At 30.9% G+C, this 26,647-nt stretch overlaps 3 protein-coding genes across 6 annotated transcripts; all 3 read left to right on the top strand.

The window, feature by feature from the left end:
* Positions 1 to 890: 890 nt before the first annotated feature.
* LOC121223561 (uncharacterized) lies at positions 891 to 4,809 on the top strand. 2 transcript variants are annotated; one of them, XM_041105288.1, is made up of 7 exons: positions 891 to 1,637; positions 2,524 to 2,662; positions 2,756 to 2,809; positions 2,894 to 2,985; positions 3,627 to 3,859; positions 4,072 to 4,242; positions 4,372 to 4,809. In XM_041105288.1, the coding sequence occupies exons 1-7, from the start codon at positions 979 to 981 to the stop codon at positions 4,467 to 4,469; spliced, it is 1,446 nt and encodes a 481-aa protein (XP_040961222.1). In that variant the 5' UTR covers positions 891 to 978; the 3' UTR covers positions 4,470 to 4,809. The 2 variants fall into 2 exon arrangements, with proteins under 2 accessions (XP_040961222.1, XP_040961223.1); XM_041105289.1 differs by having other exon boundaries at positions 893 to 1,637; positions 2,527 to 2,662.
* A 6,960-nt stretch (positions 4,810 to 11,769) lies between these two features.
* On the top strand, positions 11,770 to 13,934 carry LOC121223560 (iridoid oxidase). The gene is made up of 2 exons (XM_041105287.1): positions 11,770 to 12,733; positions 13,138 to 13,934. Exons 1-2 carry the CDS (start codon positions 11,819 to 11,821, stop codon positions 13,762 to 13,764), a joined length of 1,542 nt encoding a protein of 513 aa, XP_040961221.1. The 5' UTR covers positions 11,770 to 11,818; the 3' UTR covers positions 13,765 to 13,934.
* Positions 13,935 to 17,504: 3,570 nt separating this feature from the next.
* LOC121223559 (histone deacetylase HDT1) lies at positions 17,505 to 20,749 on the top strand. Of its 3 annotated transcripts, none has more exons than XM_041105284.1 (8): positions 17,505 to 17,696; positions 18,510 to 18,586; positions 18,676 to 18,907; positions 18,997 to 19,181; positions 19,501 to 19,617; positions 19,716 to 19,806; positions 20,013 to 20,148; positions 20,495 to 20,749. In XM_041105284.1, the coding sequence occupies exons 1-8, from the start codon at positions 17,684 to 17,686 to the stop codon at positions 20,556 to 20,558; spliced, it is 915 nt and encodes a 304-aa protein (XP_040961218.1). In that variant the 5' UTR covers positions 17,505 to 17,683; the 3' UTR covers positions 20,559 to 20,749. The 3 variants fall into 3 exon arrangements, with proteins under 3 accessions (XP_040961218.1, XP_040961220.1, XP_040961219.1); XM_041105286.1 differs by having other exon boundaries at positions 17,535 to 17,696; positions 18,676 to 18,901; XM_041105285.1 differs by having other exon boundaries at positions 17,547 to 17,696; positions 18,676 to 18,904.
* Positions 20,750 to 26,647: the final 5,898 nt, after the last annotated feature.

Raw genomic sequence — 26,647 nt, 5'->3', positions numbered from 1 at the left:
CAAAATTTTTGTTTGTTTGTATTTATTGTTTGTTTGTTTTTTATTCATTAACATTATTCCTGAATATGTTTAATTATTTGTTTACGAACATGTTTGTTTAATGTTTGTGAATATGTTTGATTAAGTTAAATGAACATGTTCGTGAACATTAAACAAATGAATATTAACACATATGATTTTAAATAAATGAACATGGACAAGAACACAGACTGAACACGAACAAGTTTAAAAACAAATAAACAAACATGAACATAGGTTTGTTTGTTGAAGATGATTCATTTACAGCCCTATGTTTTGGTCACTCAATTTTAAAAAGTTATAAAATCATCATTTAATTATTTGAAAGTTTTCATTTATTAAATTATTCAAAAAAATTTATTTAAGTTACTAAGTTGTTACATTTTTCTTAAATCTAGTTAACGAGCTCTAAATGATAATTTAATGATCGGCACTGTTGAATATTTATTGATGATTAGAAAAATATATTTTAGATCCAGGTCAATTTGCCAATTAGCGTCAAAGATGAGAGAACAGAAAGAAAAGGAGTGTTTTCAATTGGTGCAAGCCATATGCTAACAATTTTAACAGTTCCGTGGTTTAAATGAAAACCTTTGCATGATGTAGTGACCATTTTATAACTTTACACGAAGTAAAGTGATTAAAACATAAACTTGTCAATAGTTTAATAAACATTAGATATAATTTATCCTTATAAAGTCTTTGCCTGGGTCAGAACTTCGATAAGAGGCCCATAAACCCAATTAATTGGCTGTCTCCAAAATGGCCCAAATTTGTCAAATCGAATCTAACCCGACCTATACCCACACAGGTCCCACACACGTGCCCGATCCATTTTCCTTCTTTCCCTCAGTACTTAACGGAACCGTCACGGCTCATCATGTTCCGTCAAAACCATCAACCCCCCCTACTGTCTCCTCTTCTTCCTCCCCTAACGTCTTCCGTCCGTAACGTCCGCCTATGGCCTCTTCCGTTGACGACGAGTTCTCTCTCATCGACGACCACGAAACTAACCCTAGCCACCACCACGTTCTCCACCACCACCATTCTTACGCGCAGGTCCACGCGCCGCCACCCGATAACCACAACGGCGATGATGACTCTGATTCTGCTTTCCGCGGAGCCAACTTCGTTAACAACAACAGTAGTAACGCGACGTCCTCCGATGTACGGATCGAGAAGAGGAGGGACCAAGAAGAGATAAACGATGGAGTTTTGAAGAGATCGAAGCAATCGGCGGCGACTGAGTACCGGAAAGACAGAGAAGAATGGAGCGATGCCGCGATCGGGTGTTTGTTGGAGGCGTATATGGAGAAGTTAACGCAGCTGAACAGGGGGAATCTTAGAGGAAGGGATTGGGAAGAGGTGGCGGCGGCGGTTAGCGAGCGGTGCGAGAAGCAGAGCAAGAGTGTGGAGCAGTGCAAGAACAAGGTTGATAATCTGAAGAAACGGTATAAGCTTGAGAGGCATAGGATGAGTGATGGTGGCATCACGGCGAGTCATTGGCCTTGGTTTAAGAAAATGGAAGAGATTGTTGGTAATTCTCTGCCTGCAAAGGCGGTGGTTGAAGAAGATAAGGGTAGCGCTTCTCCGGGAACCGTTGTTAGACAATCCAAAAGGTATAATTTTGATTCCATTTACGTTTATGGTTATTATTTTGCTAATGTTTCTCAAGGTTAGGGAGTAAATTTAGACAAATGGTTGTTCAGGATATTCAAATCGCAAAAAAGTAAAGCAAACTCGAATAATGAAATTTGGGTTTCTTAATCCGTTGTCCATATAAGTAATGTAGATTTCGAGACATTCATAGATTCATATCTGCTTCCACTTAGAATCTGTTGCTAATATTTGCAAGCAACTGCTAGACTGTTAATTATAGTTATCAACAATCAAACTTGTTGAGGGGTTGGACTCTCAACAAGTCTGGTATTGTCTCCAATCGGGGTATTATCTTCCAACACCGCGAAGAGCTTTGGCAGGCTCACAAATGAGTGTTTTGGAGTGCCTTAACAGGTGAACTGTGAAAACTGAGGAGTATGTGTTTTAGGTCATGGGGTCGAGTTCAATTGTGCGCCAATTTTTCAGTTTCCACGGTTTGCTTGTTCAGACGCTTTGAGGCACTCTGATTCTGTGAATCTGCCAATGCTTTTGACAAAGTTAGGAGACAGAACCTCGACTAGGGACAATAATGGACTTGTTGAGGGTCTGACCTCCCAACAAAACTCACTACCTCAAATGTTGGTTTTATTAGTCTCAGTTTCACTCTTTTATGGGGTTCATTTGAAAATGATGCTATTTTCGAGTTGTTTCAATGAAATTTGAGTCTCTATTGATTTTATTGTTTCATTTTAGTAAATTTGTATTTGAAGGGTTCTATCTTTTGATATTGTTCTTGACTAGGGCTTGTAATGAAAATGTTGATGCCCTAGTTTGTGATTAAAGATCTTGTTTTGTATATTTGTTCTTTTCATAACGATAGAGATGCATTCGTGGTTGTTTGATCAGCAGATATACTTCAGCTGCACCAAACCCTGTAGGTCAGATGATTACCATGAAATCAAAAAGTCCTAAATGGCGCAGAGTGGTATTCAAAATTAGCGGTGCCGCTCTTGCTTGCACCGGTCCTCCCAATATCGACCCCAAGGTTCACCATGAGTTTCTTATATAAAGTTTGGAATTGTGACAATATGGTTGTTGAATTGCATTCTCTAATATGCTGTTTTTTTCTCATTATCAGGTGGCGGTGCTGATTGCTAGGGAAGTTGCAATTGCTTGCCGCCTCGGTGTAGAGGTAGTTGTTACTGCCTTTTTATCTCTTATGATTGCGGATGTTTGCAATTCTTTTAAGATGCAATTCTTTTGGGTGATATTCAAGGTAGCAATCGTTGTTGGAGGTCGCAATTTCTTTTGCGGAGACACGTGGGTTGGAGCTACCGGTTTAGATAGAAGTACTGCATATCAAATTGGGTAATGTCTGCAAACCAACTTTTGTTTAATGTTGAATATAAATTGAGTCTAATGGTTAAACCTATGATGAGGCTGTAAAACTAGGCTTGCTTGATATATAGGTGTCTTTGATAGTTTTATAGTTCTTCGGGTTATGATTATAAACCAATACTTCTCGGTTGTTTCCAGAAATGACTTTAGTTGGGTGTTATACATAATATATATGCTCGCAAGCTTGTTGTATGTTATACTATATTACTCGGGTTCGGGTTTAAGTGTTGGACATGGATACATGTTTAACACGAGTATGCTTAATGTTTTCATGTTTTTTATGTATTTGGAGGGAGGATCATATCCCCATATCATGTTTGAATATGTTTCGGGTATGGATACCTCAGGAAAAATGAAGAGTTGGAGAAACGTAGGCATGTTATATCGAATAAACATTGAAAATGATGGGGTGGGTCAAAAGAAAAAAACAGGAGCTAATGAATCCGTTTGTTATCTGGACTTTCAATCTTAATGGGTTAACAATACCAGAAGTAGTTCCTTGAAGTTTACTATGGTGGTCGTGTTGCTTCCAAATAAATTTGTTTATGCACTTGCATGTTCATATTGTGTTATGAAACTAATCAAAGCCATGATTCTGCAATATACTGCAGCATGATGGCATCTGTGATGAATTCTATACTACTGCAATCGTTGTTGGAGAAGATGGGTGTTCAGGCCCGTGTGCAAACGGCATTTTCTGTGCAAGAGGCAGAACCGTACAGCCGGGTACGGGCCATACGTCATCTTGAAAAAGGTAGAGTTGTAATATTTGGTGGCATTGGTGCCGGCACTGGAAATCCACTCTTTTCTACTGATACAGCTGCAGCACTTCGAGCTTCAGAAAGTATGCCCGTCTCTTTCTGTTTTCTTTCAATTCAATCTCTTGAACTATAATGGCACTCTCCTTTTGATCCCTTTACATCTCTGACACGGAACACTTGTGCACATGTGAACACATTTTTCTTTCATTTTTCTTGGGGCTATCAACATTTGACATGTCTACTACTACTACTACTACTACTACTACTACTACTACTACTACTACTTTCTCTTCAGTTCATGCCGAGGCAGTTGTTAAAGGTACGAATGTCGATGGTGTTTATGACTGTCATTCCCAGGACAACAATGCTACATTTGAACACATCTCCTTTCGAGATCTAGTCTCGAGAGGTGCCACAACCATGGACATGATGTCATTGACCTTCTGTGAAGAAAATGGCATTCCGGGTTGGTATTCTTGTCAAACCATACTTCATGTTTGTATTCCATGTTCCTGAATTTTTATTATAAGTTTCTAAATCCAAGGTTACATCTAAGACCATCTCATACGAACTAAATCAATTTACTTTGGTACAGTTGTGGTCTTTAATCTTCTTCAGCCTGGAAACATCTCGAAAGCATTATGCGGAGACCAAGTTGGTACGTTGATCGATCAAACTGGAAGGATAAGCTGATCCAATGCATTCCCAGTTGTTGTGACCCTTGATATAAGTCCAGCTTGCCAACTTTATCGTAAATCCATAATTCTTATGGCGTCAATATCTAGTGTATTTAAATGCATTAGAAATAGTATCAACTTATTGAATCATCACCTATGGAAGATGGCTGCTGCAATGTACCATTACTGATTTACAAAAAAGACATCTGTGAGATTTCTAGTTCACTGATAATACTCATAGATTAGAATTAGAAGTAAGTAGGAAGCTGTCTTAAATGAAACTTATTACTGTCAACAATGTATCATAAATTTTATTATTTGCAAATTTATAGATCCATTTCTTGACTTGCTGACAATTTCGATTATTGTTTGTCTCGAGATTGTGATAATTAGAAGGGTGAGAACCTATGTTATTCGCACATGGGTGTTAATGTTTATATGGGAATGTTCTGTTGTTCATGTATTTAGAGAGATATCCTGATACTCGTGTTCGGATATATGTCAAACACGGATTGTTAAAGAAAAATGAAGACTCAGAGCAACATAGGTGAGAACTCCAACCCAATGCTATGAAACATCTCTTACAATACTTCCATTTCTATTTAGTATGAAGCGTGTGTATGACAAATCTAATAAAAGCTCATTGGATCCTCATTTACATTGGTTCTTATTTATTGATCGGATGGTTTCAAGAACTCAAAACCATTGATGGAGCCTTTTTTCTTGTTAAGAGGTTCGGAAATGGTGGAATTCAATGCAGATCGTGAAGGATGGTGTAGAAGGGTGAGAATAAGTTTTACTTGCGGTCAGGTGTTAGTATATATGGGTATGTTTTGTTGTTCATGTATTTAGAGACTCATATCATCGTATTTGTGTTCAGATGTATGTCAGACATGGATAGTTAAAGAAAAATGAAGACTCGAAGCAACATAGGTGAGAACTCTGACCCGATGGTATGAAAACATCTCTTACAGTGCTTACATTTCTATTTAGTATGAAGTGTTGCATGACAAATCAAATAAAAGCTCATTGGATCCTCATTTGCTTTGGTTCTTATGTATTGATAGGATGGTTTCAAGAACTCAAACCATTGCTGGAGCTTGTGTTCTTGTTAGGAAGTTCGAGTGTTAGTATATATGAGTATGCTTTCATATCCTTGTATTTTTGTTCAGATATATGTCAAACATGGATAGTTGAAGAAAAATCAAGACTCAGAGCAACATAGGTGAGAACTCTAAACCGATGCCATGAAAACATTTGTTCCAATACTTCCATTTCTATTTAGTATGAAGTGTGTGCATGACAAATCTAATAAAAGCTCATTGGATCCTCATTTATATTGGTTCTTATGTATTGATAGGATGGTTTCAAAACTCAGAACCATTGATGGAGCCTTTGTTCTTGTTAAGAGGTTTGGAAATGGTGGAACTCAATATGGATAGAAGGATGATGTAGAATACTTTCACCTTTCAGATTAAATCGGGGAATCAGCTTGGAGCAAGAAGATGGAAAACATTCGGTAAGAATCTGATGCCTTGGAAAACCCAATGGTTCCCTACACTTTTAATGATAGAATACACATATATATTTAATAACTAATCTTCTAGGGTAGGCTAAATGTTCAAAATAGGACCAAACTTTTTATGAATCGCTTGAATAAGGATTAAACCTTTCAAAACAGTCAAATAAGGGCTTCTCAAATATCGCTTATCAAATCTCAATTTATGTTTTTATTTTTCTTTTCTTTTGGAATAACTGCCATGTGTTTTATTCTAAACATATTATCATTTACCTAACTTTATACTACAAACTGGTTGAAGCGTGTGAAAAGCTCTTATTTGAGTATTCTCGAAAAGTTTAGCTTTTATCCTCTTTTTGAACATTTAGCATCTAATAGTATCTAAACAGGGGGGAATCTAGAAATCTTTTAGAAGGATCGAAATAAATTTTTGAGAGATTAAAATATAATCTTATCATGTATTAGTTTATGATTTTCTCATTTTTGAAGGGACTAGATAGAATTTGGGGGGATTCTAATTTATCATATATAAATTTATAATTTAATTATTTAAGGCCTGCTCCATTGTATTCGCCCCTATGTAAATGATAAATTTTAATTATTTTTAATAAGGGGAGGGGTAGGGTGTTCATAGATCGAATTTAGGATTTGATATCAACTAGTTTCTCATTGCCATTAAAAATTCCAAAATGCTTTAAAAAAGTTTGGTGTAAAATTTTAATGTTTTGCATCCTTGTTGAAGAGGGCTCAATAGAATTTTAGGTTTGGGTTCAGCCCGGCTCAAATAAGGGCATAAAATTTTATCTAAATTCGGTTCGGATAAAAATGTTAAAATTTGAGCTTTGTCTGGATAAAGAAACAAATTCGGGTCAGGTTTGAGTCAAAAAATTTTATTTGAGGTTAAAAACAGGTCTTGTTTTTTTACTCATATCCATTTTTTTAGTTTATATTTTTGTCTAATCTCTTTCACTTTTTGGGTGGGCGTTCAACTTGGCCCCTATGACTAGGGTTAAGCGGGTGGATTAAGTGAGGGTAAAAGAGTAATTTACAACATTACAATTTCAAAACTAAAGCTTTATTTCAATAGAAGTTTTTTTTTTTTTTGTTATTACACACAAGCTCAATTGACGGGCGGGCTATCTATTTATTTCGAACCAAATTTATTTAATAAAGAAATATTTTATTTAAATTTACTTATAAAACATATAAATATTAATATGAAAATGATTTTTATCCTATTTTAATACTCCCCTTTTTTTTGTGCATTAATAATTTCATCATCAAAACTATAAGTATTTGTCTACATATGATGATGTTAATAATTCATTCACGATAAAAAAATATATATTTAAATTGTAAATTATTTAGTTTTGGAATTCCATTATATGTACATGCAACTTTCAATGGTTTCTTTCAAAATTCGAAGGACCACGAACTAAAAATGAAGAAAAAAAAAGAGTCAATGTCCACGAACTAAAAATTAAATATTAGTAATTATTAGTAAAATTAAGGACCACGAATAAATTATATGGTTTCTTTCAAAAAATAAAAAAAATAAATTTTAAATATGTACGAACATTTGAAACAGGGGTGAACCTAGGGGGTTGGCAGCTGCCCTGGTCCCCCTAACATAGAAAACTTTTCATTTAGCATCTTTAAAATTTTAAATTAGTAAATGTAAAATTACACATTGACCCCCTAAAAATGATAAAATTTTGATATAATCTTTTAAAAGTTACAATTCAATTTTGGACTTCTCTAAAAAAAAATTTTTAACTTCATCCCTGTTTGAAAACAATGTCACCGAAAGTTAGAAGGGGTATTTCTTTTTCTTGTAACACATTATATCCCAGCTATACATGCTATGGGTAAAAGATGTGTTTTAAATTTAGTCCACATATTTTAAATTGTTTCACATTAGATCCAAACTATTATTCAACATTTAAATTGTAAAATTAAGCTATCAGAAGGACTTGATTGATACGATACTAATATTTGACATCTCAATTATAACATTTTAAAATTTAAAGATGTCTAGTGTAATTAATCATGTATATACAACATGATTTCTTTCAACTTGATTTTAGGATAAGAAAAAAAATTATATTTAATTATATGATCAAAATCTTGAAATCTCTTTTTTGTGCAAAAAATATTTGAAGTATGGGGGACCGAAAGAAAACATACAACCAAAAGCTTATGTAAGCTCAATCAATGCATAAAATAGAACTTGATTTTATCTATTATGAAAGTATAAAATTTCATTTTTCAGGGTTGCTGAGAGTCAATTCAAATGAATCTATCACCTAATATATATTTCAATAAATTATATTTGTAGTATTTTTTTTTCAATTATGAAAAGTTATTAAATAGTCATAATCTATTAATATTTTATTGCCACTCAATTATGAAAAGTTACAAAACGGTCATTCAATTATTCAATTATTTAATTTTGTTTTTTTTGGTCACCCAATTATCTTAGATTTTTGGGTGTTTCCATTTTTACATTAGTCGGTTGGTGACCAAAAGAGACAAAATTGAGTAGTTCGGGTGACCATAAAAGAAATTTACTAATAGTTGGGTGATTATTTTGTAACTTTTCATAATTTTGTGACAAAAAAAAATACTTATAGTTGGCTGCTGACTACTAGTGTAGTTTACCTTATATATTTTTGGGTCAAAAGTTTTTAAGTTATATTCAATTTCAATTAAATTCGAAGTTGAGTTGGGTTGGACAATGGGAGAAGTACTCTAAATGTTGTTTTCTTTATCCACATGATTCGAACTCGAAACCTTATCTAAAGGATATCGAATTATGTTATAACAATTAAGTTACACAATATGTTGAATAGCACAACAGGGGCAGTTCACACAATACGGGGGTGAAACCAGAAAATATTTTTAGAGGTGAAATTAAATTGTATATTTTTATAAGAGTTAACAAACATGATTGGGTTGGACAATGGGGGAAGTACTCTAAATGTTGTTTTCTCCATCCACATAATTCGAGCTCGAAACCTTATTTAAAGGATATCGAATTGTTTTATAATAATTGAGTTACACAAGATGTTGAATAGCACAACAGAAGCAGTTCACACCATATGGGGCAAAGGTGAAATTAGAAAATTTTTATGGGGACGAAATTAAATTATATATTTTTATGATAGTTAACATGCAATTTTACCATTTTGATAGCTTATATCTTTTTAAATTTTTAAAGGAGTAAATCAAAATTTTATTATTTTTGGATGTTAAAGTGTAATTTTCCTATATAATAACTTAGAAGTTGATAAATTTTAAAAGACCAAAAAAGAAAATTCTCTTTTAAAGGGTCGAAGCCTCCGCAAGCTCCTCCTTTAATGTCACCCTAATATGAGGTGCAAAAGCCGTTAAAATGAAGTGATTCACACCATAAATGATCCGAAGAATCGCTAAACCGATTGTTTGAGGCAGCTTGATATTAAATTTCAATGAATTTAACTTTATCTATTCACTACACAAAAAATTAAACTAAAAAAATAAAATTAAAATTTTCAAAAATTATAACTACCATAATTTTTAAAATAATAGAACCAACTTTTATCAAAGAAAGAAGTCAATTTAAAAACAACAGAAAAAAAATCGAATTTTCATGTAAATTTATTAAAATTAAAGCTTTTATTTTTCATTTAAATAAATTTGAATATAAAATTTAACAATGTGAATCATCCAATTGAAAATATTGAATTTTAAATAATTTTTAATTTTTGAAACACATAAATTATTTTTTAAACTTTAACAAAGTACAATTATTGAGGACATAATTTAGTTTTAATCAAAATCAGCTTTTCTTTTATAAAATTAAAATTAATTTTTTATACACACCTATCGGCCCTTCCATTGATATTATCACTATGTCACTCTCAATCAATTTCATTTCTCTATGATTTTCCCTTATGTTATTTTTTTAAAATTAATTAATTAATCCTCCTTGACTTGTGGCACAAGTCATTGTACTTTCATTTTACAATTATTTTTATTAATATTGCATAATTAAATGTAAATAAAATAGATTTATTACTAAATGTTGATTAAAAATCGCCATTAATCGAAATAAAAAATTAGTAATTATTAACTAAAAAAGTATTTATTGGTAAATTTAAGGACCACAAACAAATTTATATGGTTTTTAAAAAAAATTTTTAAGGACCACAAATAAATTTATATGTTTCTTTTTCAAAAAATAAAATAAAAATTAATTACCTTACAGCTCTGGTCCTGAAAATCAAGCAATTCTTTTTTACAAAAATATGATGGTAGTTCTCTTTTTGACACAATACTTAAAAGGGTAAACTACCAAAATAGTCACTTTTGTTTGGCTTAGGTTACATTTTAGTCACTTATGTTTGAAATGTTACGTTTTAGTCACTTATGTTATCATGTTGTAACATTTTAGTCATTGAGCCGTTAGTTTCTGTTAACGGTGTAACAGTAAACTGATGTGGCACGTTAAATCATCATTTCAAACAAAAATTCTAGGTTAATTTATACAAGCGGTCCTCATATTTTTTCGTTTGGAGCAATTTAATTTTTTTCTTTTATGTTTTTTTGACTTTCTTTCTTTTCCATTCTCTTATGCTTCTCCCTTTGTTTTCCTCCCTTCTCCATTTCTTTCAACGTAGTTTTTCTATGTTTTATTTTTTTGAACAATTTAATTTTTTCGAGTGAGGCTGGCTTGTGGACTAGTTACAAATGGAAAGCATAAACAAACTATGTTAAAAGAAATGAAGAAGGGAGGAAAATAAAGGAAGAAGCATAAGAGAATGGAAAAAAAAGTTAGAAGAACATAAAAGAAAAATTTTAAATTGTTGAAAATAAAAAATATAGGGACCAATTGTAGAATTTAACCTAAAATTTTCGTTTGAAATGATGATTTAACGTGCCACATCAACTTACAGTTACACCATTGTCGACAATTAACACTCAGTGACTAAAATATTACAACACGATAACGTAAGTGACTAAAACATAACATTTCAAACACAAGTGACTAAAATGTAACCTAAGGCAAACAAAAGTGACTATTTTGATAGTTTACCCTACTTAAAATTACACATAGTCCTTTTTCAACCCATAAATAGAAAGATAATATATTTCAGCGTCTAGTCAAAAAAATATATATATATATTTCAGCATATTTGAATCCACGTCCTTCTACACTGATAAGCTAACATTAAATCAATATTATTACATTTAATATTATTATTAAATTTTATCATCAAGTTGTTAAGATTTGAACTATCAGATTCGCACGTAATTTCTTTGTCAAAATATTTTAATATATTAAGGCAATGTATTTAATATTTTTAAAATTTTAACTTTATCTGAATGGATAGAATTGGGGGCACCAATAAAACAAAGTTTTTCTTTATTCCATTTTTTATTCATCGATAATGAACATGATTTTTGGGTGAGAATTTAATATTTTAATTATAGCAACAGCTAAAAATATTACGTCAAATTACAATAGTGAAATTAAATTTAAAATAGTGGAGGGACTAAAATCAGCATTAGACCAAAATTAAATTTTAGAATTTTAGAAGAGATACTTATCAAATCAAGATTAGATGTTCTTGTTTTCTTTCAACTTGGAATGTAATAAATTAATTAATTAACTCCAAAATATTATTATATTTTAAATAATTTTGCAATGAAGATTCCTCTCAAAAAGTTTCCCATCCTACGGGCCCTGCATGATTTTGTCATCTAATTAAATCTACAAGCTTTTATAAAGAGTGCTTACCCTAATATGAGAAACCATTGTTATATGATCTAAACAAATATATATACACATTTGTATATGTATAATGGAGTATGAAATTTTAGGGTTAAGTATAGCACTTTTGCTATGGGTTGCATGGGCCATAACGACAGAGCGGTGCCACCGGCGATTGGAAGAGCTAGGTCAACTTCCACCTGGACCAACATGGTGGCCGGTAGTTGGCAATATATTTCAATTAGGGTTGGCGCCACCTCATGTGTCTTTTGCCAAGTTGGCTTGTCGACATGGACCCATCATGACTTTATGGTTAGGTTCAATGAGCACCGTGGTCATCTCGTCCAACGAAGTGGCTCGTGAGATGTTCAAGAACCATGACGTGGTGTTAGCTGGCAGGAAGATTTACGAAGCCATGAAAGGAGATTTCGGCCATGAGGGATCCCTTATAACATCCCAGTACGGCCCACACTGGCGGATGCTGCGACGATTGTGTACCACAGAATTTTTCGTGACAAGCCGTCTTGATGCCATGCGAGGAGTTCGAAGACGGTGCATCGATCAAATGTTGCAATCCGTACAAGATGCAAGTGCAAATGGCACGAACCCAATTGACGTGGGGCGGTTCGTTTTCTTAATGGCGTTCAACTTGATAGGAAACCTCATATTCTCAAAAGATTTATTGGATCATAAATCGGAAAAAGGTGTAAAATTTTTTTACCATGCAGGGAAAGTGATGGAGTTAGCCGGTAAACCGAATGTCGCAGATTTTTTACCTATTCTAAAACGGGTCGACCCGCAAGGTATAAGGAGGAAAACCCAATTTCATGTTAAAAAAGCATTTGAAATTGCCGGAGGATTCATTAAAGAAAGGATGAAAAACATTGGATATGGAGAAAATGAAGGGAAAAGAAAGGACTTTTTGGATGTTCTTTTGGAGTTTCGTGGTGATGGCTTGGAAGAACCTTCTAAATTTTCCTCTCGAACCATCAATGTCATTGTTTTTGTAAGTTAACACTAATTGACTCCTTTTAATACATTTTTCTTTTAAGCTAGGAATTTGTTTTAGGGGGCTAAAAAAGAATAATTTTTTTGGGGAGACAAAATGTAATTTTATCTTTATACTAACATGTGATTTCTGGGATTATATAAACAATTTTTTGGAGGGGCCAACTCTAATTAATTGTAAGGGAGAACAAAAAAATTTGGAATCGAAATTAAGTTATATATTTTTATAATAATTAAAATTAAGTTATATATATATATATGGGTGTGACGTCCTAATTGTGCACTAGTTAATTGGAATAATAACACTTTTAATCCTTATTAATATCAAATATTTAATATAAGTATTTTCTTAAACAAAATTTTTCCTTTTGCCCCTAAACTTTTTTTTATGGTATATGCCAGGAGATGTTCACTGCAGGAACTGATACAACAACAAGCACTATAGAATGGGCAATGGCTGAGCTTCTACACAATCCAAGGACATTAAAAACAGTCCAAGCTGAATTGAGGAATCATTTAGTCCACCATGGGAGGAGCCTTGAAGAAAAAGACATCGAAAACCTACCATATCTCAAAGCAATAATCAAAGAAACCCTAAGACTTCACCCACCAATCCCTTTCTTAGTCCCTCACATGGCTATGGACTCTTGTAAGATGTTGGGTTACCATATCCCTAAAGAAACCCAAGTTTTGGTGAACATTTGGGCCATCGGACGAGACCCGAAAACGTGGGAAAACCCGTCAGAGTTCAGACCGGAACGGTTCTTGGAGCCGAATACAATGGATTATAAGGGTCACCATTTTGAGTTTATTCCTTTCGGGTCCGGTCGTCGGATGTGCCCAGCGGTGCCACTCGCGTCTCGACTGCTCCCGATGGCACTCGGGTCATTGTTACATTGCTTTGATTGGAGTTTGGCTGACGGGGTTAAGCCCGAAGATTTGGATATGAGTGAGAGAATGGGGATAACATTGAGGAAATATGTTCCCTTAAAGGCCTTAGCAATACCTTGCACTGGTTTCAGACACTAAAATTCGAATTGTTAAACTTGTTGTGAATAGCTGCATCAACTGATCGGATTTTTGGAAAAAATCCTTTGTTCATTTTAATTTGTGCTCTTATGTGTATGTATATTTACTTTGGGAATAATGTTTTATAATTGTTGTGAATAATAGAAAGACTGTGGTAAAGGACTTAAATATATTTCTGCGTGTCCTTCGGATGGTGTGGTTTGCCTATTTATATGATAAGGTACTCTTCATCGATAAGACAAATTAGGTAGGCTCCATGCATATAGACATGTTTCCTACTCTAGTCTAGGTAAGTATCTTCATGGTACCGAGCTTATGCAAATGCAACCTCGCAGTATAGAGAGCAAGTCTTATTCGTTAACCTGCGTACTTAGCCTACAAGCTCATTAGGATCTGGCCCAGGCCCAAACTTGAGACGGGTTTGGGCCAATGATGATAATCATCCCGACACATTTTATCATCTTTATTTAAAAAAATGAATAAATTAGTTCTTATAAATCAGATCAAAGAGCAAACCGATCTTTTCTATTAAAAATTAAAGTGATTGACAAAATAACCAAACTGTAACTTATGCTAATGTACAAGGTCCAATTTTTAGATGTAGAAATAGATGAGATTTTTAACAGAAGAGCCAGTTTACTCTTTGATCTAACGTATAAAAATTAATTAATTTTTTTATAGTAGAGAAAGCAAAATGCAAACAATATTTATACAATTTTATAGCATAATTTAACCTTTAAATGATTGAGAAATTTTTTTAGTTATGGGTGTATATTATTAGGTTAAATTATATTATCTGAAAGATGGATATTAGATTTAGTGGTTGGACAATATCTCAAAAATATGGCTCCAAGTTCTTCTTAGTCATCTCTTAATACTTCTTGGAATTATTTAAAAAACTATTATACACTAATTTAGACGAATTTTTGTACCTATCTACTCAAAACTCTTTCCATAAATTGCGGATTTAGTACAATTTCATCCTTTTTTATTCTCATACTTTCAGAATTTAAAAATTTTAGTCCTAACCAAACAATAAGTATTAAATTCATTAAGTTCTGTTATTTTCAATATTTGATGCGTCAAACATACTATTGTACGTGTAATGCTATGTTAGCTTGTTCTTTCCACATATTACTATAAAAAAATCAGTTAATAAATTTCAACGAGTACTGTTTGCATTAAGCCTGAAATTTAAGATTAATTCAGATTACATAATTCAATTACTGAGTGGTAAAATTTATGTGAATTTTAAATTAATTGGCATGGTCGTTATTGTAATAAAAAAATAATAGTTTAAAAAAAATTAGTTTTTTTTGTCTTTTTTCTTTACTTAATTGGGTTTATGTTGGTTGATTGAGTCCTCGATCTTTTAAAATAAACCTTTCAATTGAGTGAATTGAGTTGGTTTTGGATTGAATTAAATTCAAATCGGTTTAATTCAAAGTTTACCTTTTTTTTTTTGAGTCATCGAAGGTTTGGATTATTCCAATTTCAGGTTATTCCGTATTAGGATATTTCAAGTTTACCAATCAAGATTCTAAATCGTATCATTTAAAGTTTGTATCATTTTGAATTTGAAACTCAGGTTCGAGTCATTTCAAGTTGAGATTCAAGTAATTGTTGGTTTGGATTATTTCAAGTTTGAGTGATTCAAGGTCATTTCAAGTTCAAACCATTTATTGTTGGGTTATTTTTAAGCTCGGGTTAGACAAATTTGGATTGTTGACTTTTTATGGTTGAATCAAATTAGATAGAGTTAGAATTCGAATCAATAAAAAATTTACATAAATGCTTAATTTTCATATTGATTTCATTTTTGGGTTTAAAAAGAAAAAAAAAGAGGGGGAAAATTGAGCCTTAAGATCCTTTCAAAAAAGCACGATCCAAGAAATTTGCTTCATTTATATTCAATTTGATACTTAAATTTTTTTGATATCTCATTTAAGTATCTATGTTTTTTTACGAGAGCACAAGTATCAAATATTACATGATAACTTTTCGTTTAAGTACCAAATCGAACACTAAAATTAAATTTAAGTACCAAATCGAACATCAAAATCAAACTTTAATATTAAATGATATATTAACCCATTAATAAATGAATAAATATATGTAGACGTGCGTGATTGGAGAAAACATCTTTTTCTCAAATGTCGGCATCATTCCCAGCATTTAATGGAAGTTTTGGATTTTGTAGGTGAAAAAGTTAAGCATTATAATATTGGATTAGTATACCGTATTTGGTGGTGTGTTCTTTTTGTAAACATTCTTAGTGGGTTTGGATAGTTATTGAGGTACTGTGCGGTACGGTGCGGTACAGTATTGTATGTTTAGCTTAGTTTTTATCTTAGGTTATAGTATTGTTATAATATCTATTTTTATCGTAAAAGTAATATCTATTTAAACACACTTTTAAAAAATTGTTATATGTAATTTTTTAAATATTTTATGAATTTAAAAATTTTACTACAGTTTACCAAAAAATTTTCTTATAAAATATAAGGATTATGACGTTATTATTTGTTTTTTTTGAAAAAATAAAAGTTTAAATAATATATAATATTTATATGAACTTACCTACATGAAGTTAAAAAAGAATATTTGACAGCTTTGTAACTTTGTTAAGGTTCAACGTAGAAGAATAATCCCAATTGCAATTTAAATAAATCTGATTAATTATAATTATAATTAATTAGTATAAAATGTAATCGGATTGATAATCGAATATATCTAGATTTAGATCGTACTATATCTGAGTAGAACTTATGCATGATGAAACTTGAGTCACAATAAATATTTTTTAAAAATCATACGTAATTTATAAAGAGTAAAAAACTTGAACATGAAATGTAAAATTTAATTTTTTTTCAAAACAATTTCATCATAAGTTTTGATCATGGCTGTTCTTTTTGACACGATGTCTAAAATTACTCATAGCTCGTCCTCAACCCATAAATAGAAGAATAATGCGCTTCAATGTACTCGAACTCACGTCCTCTTGCATTGATAACAATATTTATACTAATTGGACTAAGAATCAATCAGCGTAAAACTTAAAATTAAATGTTAAAATTTTGGATCATTGATTTCATCGGTTTGAATTGAATTATTTCACTTACATTATAAATTAAAATGTTAACAACGTTACCTTTAACTACCATAACATATAACTTTTGCCAAATACATGTACCACATTAGACCAATAATATAAGTACCACATTAGAAAAAAAAGTGTCAAACTCGGGTACCAAATGATATATTAAACCTTTTGAAATATAACCAAGAGATACATAAATGAATTTAGCCAACCACGTTATTGACTTAGTCATAAAATTTGTAGAAATTTTAATTTAATTGATATGAGATTTAAGATTCGATTTTATATTTATAAACTAATTCTCTTTTTCTCAATAAAATGTGAATTTAATAAAATAACAACTTTTTTATTATTTTTACTGCTTCATCGGATTGAGTTGATTTCGGGTTAAATAAATTTAATTTAATTTAATTTAATTCAGAATTTATTTATTTTTTGTTGTTTAAAATACAAATAAATTTAAATTTAAATTTAAATTATTTCTAATTCGAGTTAATAAACGTAATTGCTTGGTATTTATTTTGATTCCATTTTTGGGTTTAATAAATACATGATCCAAGAAATTTGGGCCGTCAGATTCTTTCAGAAAAGCCTAAACTCCTTGATTACCCAAAAGTACGCCCATATCAGAATCCTTTACGCTGCTCCGCGAAACACCAAATCACAGACTCGCCCCGCTCCTCACTCCTATTCCGAAAAAAGAAAAGAAAAACACGTCAACGCACTAACGGAGAAATTACACTTTCTCTACGTCGTTGACTGTTGAATTTTCATTCCTTAAAAACAAAACCCTAAACCTTAAATTCTCTCACATTTTCAATGGAATTTTGGGGTAAATTCTCCTTTACATCTTACAATCTTTTCTTTCAGTTAAAATTTATTCTTTAAACCTTTGTTTCAATTGCGAAATTGGTTGAAATGAATGATTATTTATGTTTGATTATCGATTATTTACGTTTCTTTGAAAAATGCTAATCGTATGTTCAGATGCTGTCTTCTAGTAAGGATTTGATGCTTCAGGCTGTTTCTTTTGCTAATTATTTTTCTTTTAATATGATAATTTTTGTCTTTGATTTTGTATGTAGTGCGGCATGGAATTATATATATACATGTTCTCCTAGATAGATTCATACACTCTTTTGAATTAGAATTTAGGTTTGGTATTTATTTTGATTTTGTTCTTTTAAATTGTTTTCTTAGTTTCATTTCACGTCTGATTAAAGGAAAATCACTTATTTTATACAATTTTTTTTCAAGCATTTCTCTGTAAAATTTCCCTATAATTTACTCATTATGAATATTGAAGGGCAAAAAAAGAAAATGATAACTTTTTTTCCTTGTTAAATCGTAATTTCTTTGGACACTATTAAGGGTTTGAAATAATCTTTTATAATTTGATGTTTTGAATTGGATTACCCTGTTGGAAACCTTTTAGAATATGTTCTATCTGCTACTACTATTGGTATTGCGTTTCATCATTTGGTGTTATTGTAGTTTTTTACATCTCAATGATTGTTGCTTGTCAAATATTTTTCGATTGATATTTGCGATTTCAATTCAATTAGCCATTGCATCCTTCAATGTTCTTGGGTCTAATGAATCATGAAAACCTGTCATCCTCTGAAATTTGGCAATATATATGTAGGTGCTGAGGTTAAAAGTGGACAGAGCTTTGAGGTTGAATTAGAGGATGATGGCAGTAGGATTTTGCATATTTCACAGGTTATATTAAGGAACTCTGATTTCCATAGTTATTGTGTTCTGACAGTAGTTATATATCTATTAATTTTGTCGCTATATATAACTCACAGGCTGCCCTTGGTGAGGTGACCAGTGATAACAAAAAAGAAAAAGGAAATGGAACTGCTTGCGTCTATCTCAAATTCAATAATGAAAAGTTTGTAATCGGAACACTTTCCCATGATAAATTCCCCCAGATGCCATTGGATTTGGCATTGCATAGTAAATTTGAGTTGTCCCATACCTGGAAGAATGGCAGTGTTTATTTCACTGGGTATTATGTTGATACGCCTCAAGGTAGTGGTAAGTCATTCTGCTAGCGTTTTATATTTATTTGGTATCTGTTAGTAATATTTAAATATGTAAATCATATTTCAATTTTTACTTTACAGGTTCTGAGTCTGAAGAGGAGCTTCTTGAACCCATAGTTAATCCCATAAAGCCTCATGCTACAATATCTGATCCTACCACGTCAAAACAGGTTAAGATTGTGGAACCAAAAAAAGCAGAGGATAGCTGTGATGACGAGGATGAAGATGATACTTCTACCGAGGATGAAATGTCCAGTGAGGATCAGGTAGATGTCTAGCAATTATTATCATAACCAGCTGATATGCTCTTTACGATTTTATGGTGAATCATAATTATGAATAGTTGAATAGAGTGTTTAGCATTTAATGATTTATGTACATTAGGGACACAGCTATCCTTGAATCTAATTGTTTTTTCTTCTTCACATGAAAATTTGCTGAACAAAATGTTTGCCATTTCTAGCTTGGTCTTGGTAGGAGCCATTGTTTTTAATTTGATAAAGCTGTTTTTGTTGTTGTTTTTACAATCCAGTTTTTGACGGAATACTATGTCTAATTATTGTTGATTCTGAGTTATCATTTTAGGAACCTGGCATGTTAGTAAATGGTGAGAATGAAAGTGACAATGATACTGACAGTGATGAGGATGATAGTGAAGAAGAAAGTTCAGATGAGGATCCTGAGACACCTGAGACGGAAAAGGTAAAGACATGCTTTAAGCTTATCCATTCATGACTTTCAGGGGCTTCAGCTGAGTCTGTACTTTCTCATTCTAATTACTGGTGATTGATTTTCCTTAGGCCGGACCGAGCAAGAAGAGATCTGCAGAGTCAGCTACAAAGACCCCTGCACCAGAAAAGAAGGCAAAGCTAGTCACTCCCCAAAAGACAGGTACATTTCCCCTCCTATATGTACTCTTCTTGAGATGTTGATAGATAAATGATTAATGAGGGATCATAATACAAATTTGATTAGTTATAAAATGTTTGCTTGCGCCTATTTCTAATTCTCTGTTCTTGCTCATTCTTCAATTGACAGTTTTTTTTTTTTCTAATTAAAATTTATATTCTTAAAGAGTTGCAAAATCCTTGATGCAGATGGCAAGAAAGTGGGTGGACATACAGCAACTCCTCATCCTTCAAAGGAAGCCAGAAAGGCATCGGCTACCACCGGTCAAGTGAATCAGAGCGCAAAGCCAGGCGGTTCATCATTCCCTTGCAAGTCTTGCGGCAGGTCAGTTCCTTATTACGTCGGGATAAAGAAACATTTAGTCCTTTGAACTTGGCAGTTTTTCCCAACTTGGTCCTTAACATTTTTTTGGCCTACTCAAGTCTTGGAGCTTGACAACTTTTCTCAATTTGGGCCCTGAACTTGTTTCCATAAAGGCATGATGACATGACACGATCTCATAGTGTATCCAAGTTTAGGGACTAAATTGAAAAAAGCTACCAAGTTTTGATACTAATATGAATGAAAAAGAAGTTCGGGGAATAAAATGGGGAAAGTTGCCAAGTACATGGATTAAATGTATTTTTGTTTAAATTTGGATTAACATTTCTTGCTTGAAAATTTTGTTCAGGTCATTTGGCTCTGAAATGGCCTTGCAATCTCATTCCAAGGCAAAACATGGAACTGCAGTGTAAAAATCAATCAGTCTAACAAGTAATATCTTTGCTTAACTATTACCATTCCTGGAATGGGCAAATTGAACATAATTAGTTAAATGTTTTAGGTGACTATAATTGATGATTTATGTGTTTAATGAGTAGTATTTGCAAATTATTAGGTTATCTTAAATGAAATTGTGTTCTGCCTATAGCAAAAAATTATGTCATATTGGTATCATTTTCTCATGTTATGATTGTGTTTAAAGTATTATATATATTTTTTAACTTTTAACGTGTTAATAGACCGTGTTAAGTAGCTTTAGACACGTGTTTGAGTTATATGCCACGTTTTAGTTATTATTTACTTTGATGAAAACATCTTTTATGGTATAGTAAAGGGATAAATACCAAAATTAAAATACATCAAAAATATTAAAAACATTAAAATAAATATTTCTGAATAAATTGGAAATAATTGAAAAAATATATATACTTAAATAATATTAATATAGATGCAATTTAACAAGAAATTGTCTTTAAAATAATAACAAAATTAACAATAAAACAAGTGTTATACAATATTCAAATAATGATAAAATAATAGTAATATAATAGTGAAATGATAGTAAAATATGGAGAAAACAACAAAAAAATATCATTAAAATAACAGAAACAAATAGCAGATTTTTTTTGGCATTTAGTGAATTTGGGCTGGCCTGGGCTCGGACCAACAATGTCTTACCTGAGGCCCAACCCATTTTTAAAACAAACCTTATTTTTTTGCCTAAGCCTATTTTTCAAGCTTATATTTTTACCCAAATCCTCTCACATTTCGGGTGGGCCTTCGAGTCGGGCTGCCTAACCCATGAGCAAGTCTAGTGGGACCATTGCAGTTAATATTTATGGACTATGGAGGATATAACATGCAAGAAGAGTGAGTGATATATAATGGGATGAGATATTTTAGTCTCTTTTTACATTAAAAAAAAAAGAGAAAGATATATAATGGAGGGGAGGAGCTAAAGGCGGCTGACAAGGGTCCCGATCCCCTAAAATGGAAAATTTCACCTCTTTTTATAATTTAAAATTTTTTAAATTAATATATAATAAAATTATACTTTAGCCCCTCAAGAATGAAAAAATCGCTTTAATCCTTTAAAAATTATAAATATATAAACTATAAAAATAATAAAATTTTACTTTTACTATTATAAAAATATATAATTTTATTCCAGCCCCTCAAAATTTTTTTTTTAACTCCGCCCATGATATAATGAGATGGGACAAAAGACTCACCATCATAGCAAATTGATCCAACAGTTGATGCTCCACCAAAGGCAGTAGATGATTCATATGGTAATCATGCAATGACTTTTGTGGGGTTAACCCATGTGAATAAAGGTGTATAGAATTAGTTAAAGCTAACAAATGGCAGACGGTCAATGGAGAAAGTTGCCTTGGTCTTATTTTATCTGTTGATTTTATTAAATCGATTTAATTTGGTCGGAGGTTGTTTAAATTTTTTTTTAAATTTTAGTTAACTATCAATTCAGTTTAAAATTAGGTAATTAATTGAATTTAATAAATAATATTATATATTATATGTATTAGACTATTATATATTAAATATTAATTCGAATAATTTGATCAAATAAATATTATCAATTTATTTATTTATTTTTATATGTTTTATACTTATTTAAAAAGAAATAAAAATATTTTTCTACTCTTGTCCAGTTATATCATTCTATTCTCAATGTACAAGTGAATTTGATAGCAATTTACTAGCCGCGCAAGCTACTGCACAATTAATATTATGTTTTACTATTTCTAATTTTTGAAGACTTACCAAATATAATAAATTATTAATATAAATTATTATTTTAATAAATTACTTAATATTTCAATTTTATTTTAATAATAAATTTTAAAAAAAATAATTTTAAATAATCTTCTTCACATATTATTAAAAATATTCAATAATAATATTTTAATAATAAATATAATAAATTGTTAATATAGTTTATTATTTTAATAAATTGCTAAATATTTTAATTTTATTTTAATAATAAATTTTAAAAATAATAATTTTAAATAATCTTCTTTACACATTATTAAAATAAAAAATTTAAATATTTATTACAAAACATATTATTGAATATTTTTAATAATATGGGAAGAAGATTATTTAAATTTATTGTGACTCAAATTTCGTCATTCATAAATTCTACTCAAATATATTAGGGTCTAAATCTAGATATATTCGGTTTTGAATCCGATTATTTTTTATACTAATTAATTATAATTATAATTATAATTAATCAGATTTATTTAAATTACAATTGGGATTATTCTTTTACGTTGAACCTTAACAAAGTTACAAAGCTGTCAAATATTCTTTTTTAACTTCATGTAGATAAGTTTATATAAATAATATTATATATTATTTTAACTTTTATTTTCTCTAAAAAAACAAATAATAACGTCATAATCCCTATTTTTTATAAGAGAAAATTTTAGTAAACTATCAATAAAGTTTTTAAATTCATAAAATATATAAAAAAAATACATAACAATTTTTTTAAAGGTATATATGTTTAGATAAGTGTTGTGTTTACTCACGGTTAGTGAAAAAACAACGATAACGGTGAAATTAGATATTGTAATATAAATCAAAAACTAAATTAAACACACCGCACTATACTACCCATCTAAACTCACAATAAGAATGTTTATAAAAACAACACACCACCAAATACCAGATACTAGAGGTGTTCATGGGCGGGGCCGGGCCGAGTTCGGGCTAGGTCCATAAAAAATTTTGGCCCGCATACTAGGTTCGGGCCCGGCCCGAAATATGGACCTGAAATTTTGTCCAGGCACGGCCCGGGAAAAAATTCTTAGGCCCGAGCCCGGCCCGGCCCATTTTTTAAAATAAACACCAATTTAAAAAAATATATTTTTAAAATTTAAAAAATATAAAAAAATATTTTTTTATTATATATTCGGGCCGGGCCAGGCCCGGACCAAAAAATCGTGCCCGAGGGCCGACTCATTTTTTAAACGGGCCTCATTTTTTTGCCCAAACCCATATTTCGGGCCTATATTTTTACCCGAATCCTCCTATATTTCGGGTGGGCCGTCGGGTCGAGCCGGGCCGCCCGGCCATGAACACCTCTACCAGATACTAATCCATATTATAATGCTTGACTTTTCACCTACAAAATCCAAAACTTCCATTAAATTCTGGTAATGATGCTGACATTTGAGAAAAAGATGTTTTCTCCAATCACACACATGTACATATATTTAATCATTTATTAATGGGATAATATATCATTTACTATCACAATTTAATTTTAATATTCAATTTGGTACTTAAACCAAAAGTTATCATGTAATGTGTGATACTTGTGCTCTTGTAAGAAAATATAGTTACTTAAATGAGATATAAAAAAAACTTAAGTATCAAATTGAATATAAATGAAGCAAATTTTTTGGATCGTATTTTTTTAAAGGATATTTAAGTCTCAATTCTCCCCCCCCCCTTTTTCTTTTTAAACCCAAAAATAAAATCAAAATGAAAATTAAGCATTTCCTTCAATTTTTCGTTGCTTCGAATTCTAACTCAATCTAATTTGATTAAACTATAAAAAGTCAATAATCCAAATTTATCTAACCCAAGCTTAAAAATAACCCAACAATGAATGATTTGAACTTGAATCACTCAAACCTGAAATAATCCAAACCAACAATTATTTGAATCTCAACTTGAAATGACTCGAACTTGAGTTTCAAATTCAAAATGATACAGACTTTAAATGACACGATCTGGAATATTGATTGGTAAACTCGAATAATCTTAATACGGAATAACTTGAAATTGAAATAATCCAAATCCTCGATGACTCAAAAAAAAAGTAAACTTTGAATTAAACCGATTTAAATTTAACTCAATCCAAAACCAACTCAATTCACTCAATTGAGATGTCTATTTTAAAAGATTGAGGACTCAATCAACCAACATAAACCCAGTTAAGTAAAGAAAAAAGACAAAAAAAAAACTAAATTTTATTATTTTCTTAAAATTATGTTTTTTTTATAATAACGATGATGCCAACTAATTTAAAATTGAAATGAATTATGTAATCTGAACCAATCTTAAACATATATATATATATATATAATCTCTCTCCCACACACATATATATCATTTAAAGTTTATATATATATATATACACATATACACATGCATATCATAAGGTTTTCGTTCTTTTTCCTTGTTAACAAGAATGTCGTAATCACAATTTTACATGCAGATATTATATGCTTAATTTTGTACCTACAAAATCCAAAGCTTCCAAGGACTGATGGTAATGATACTGACATTTGAGAATTGAGATTTTTTATCCAATCATATTGTGTATATATATTAAAGGTCAAATTCTGCTATTAGGCCATGTACTTTGTGTAAGTTATGAATTTAGTACCTATACTTCAATTTTGAAATTTTAGTCTAACTAAATGGTAGCATCTAAATCTGTTTAGTTAAATTATGCTATTAGCCTTTTTCTATGCCTAAAATTATAGATTTAGTCCATGTTTTTTAAGTGGATTATTCTTAGCCACTATATTTTTTTAAAATTTGAAATTTTAGGCTTAATGCAAATTGTAATCGTTGAATCTATTAACTGATTTTTTTTATAGTAATATGTGGAAATAACAAGCTAGCTAACACATACACACAAAAATATATTTGACGCATCAAATTTTGAAAATAACAGAATTTAACTTAATGAATTTAATAATTATTATTTAGTCAAGACTAAAATTTTTAAATTCTAAAAGTATGAGGATAAAAAATGATCAAATTGTACTGAATCCTCAATTTATGCAAAGAGTTTTGAGCAGATAGGTACAAAAAATTTGTCTAAATTAGTGTACAAAAGTTTTTCAAATAATTCCAAGAAATATTAAGAGATGACTAAGAAGAACTTGGAGCCATATTTTTGAGATATTATCCAACCACTAAATCAAATATCCATCTTTTAGATAATATAGTTTAACCTAATCAATTATTTCGAGATAATAAAATGTCATGACCAGTAAGTTAGGACCCAACATTTTTGAATTCCCGAAAATAAACTTTTATTTGAAATTTGTGAATTTATTGCAAAACAAATACTTGGCTTTCTAAATTCATCGAAAAATAATCGCAATCCAGTAAGTTAGGACACGATCTTTCTCGAGAATTATGAATGCCAAATATTTTGGAAATTTGTAAAATATGATGATTTTAATGCTTTGACACAACCAAAATATATATATTTTTAAAAGGCATGTTAAAAAGTTAATGTATAACATGAAACAAATAATTTAATTTAAATTATATATGTATATTCTAAATGTGTGTGTATTTATGTATATATATTTGTAAAAAATGAAGAATAATATATAAAAACATATATGGAAATATACGTAAATACATACTTATAAAAGTAAAAAAAAAATTGAAACTAAAATATAAAAGTATAAATATGTATATAGAAGTTAAGAAATAAAATAAAAAAATGTATAAAATATATACAGGTATACATATACTACATAAAAAGATACATATATATATATTATAAAAAAAACCATGAGAGTATACTATATAAAAACATGCATATATATATTATATAAAAACAATGCGTGTATGAATATGGAAATAACAATAATAACCATGATAATAAATAATGGTATAATGATAAACATTAAAAAAATAAAAAAATAGCTAAAAATGGACTAAATTGAACTTAAAAACAAAAAAAACGGGTAGATTCGAAAATAAATAAAAAAGAACAAAATTGAACACGCGAACAACTATGGGGGACTAAAAGGGAAATTAATCCCACCCCCAAAACGCTGCGCAGCGAGGGACCGAATTGAAACAGAAATGAAAGATGAAGTTAATTTAAAAAAAAAAAACAAAATGGGTTTAATTGAAGTACGTCGCAAAAAGAAGGGACTAAATTAGAAAATTTCCCATTCAAGGCCAGAACGCGCGGATCCTCCCCTCCGGGTCGGGTCACCGCGCGGGTCATGGCCACCTAAACGGCGCCGTTTTGCTTATAGCATTAAAA

Source organism: Gossypium hirsutum, chromosome D11 (genome assembly GCF_007990345.1).
Source record: "Gossypium hirsutum isolate 1008001.06 chromosome D11, Gossypium_hirsutum_v2.1, whole genome shotgun sequence".
In the NCBI taxonomy this organism is placed as follows: Eukaryota; Viridiplantae; Streptophyta; class Magnoliopsida; order Malvales; family Malvaceae; genus Gossypium; species Gossypium hirsutum.
Note: the sequence above shows the minus strand (reverse complement) of the source record. Positions and strands in the feature narration are given on the sequence as shown.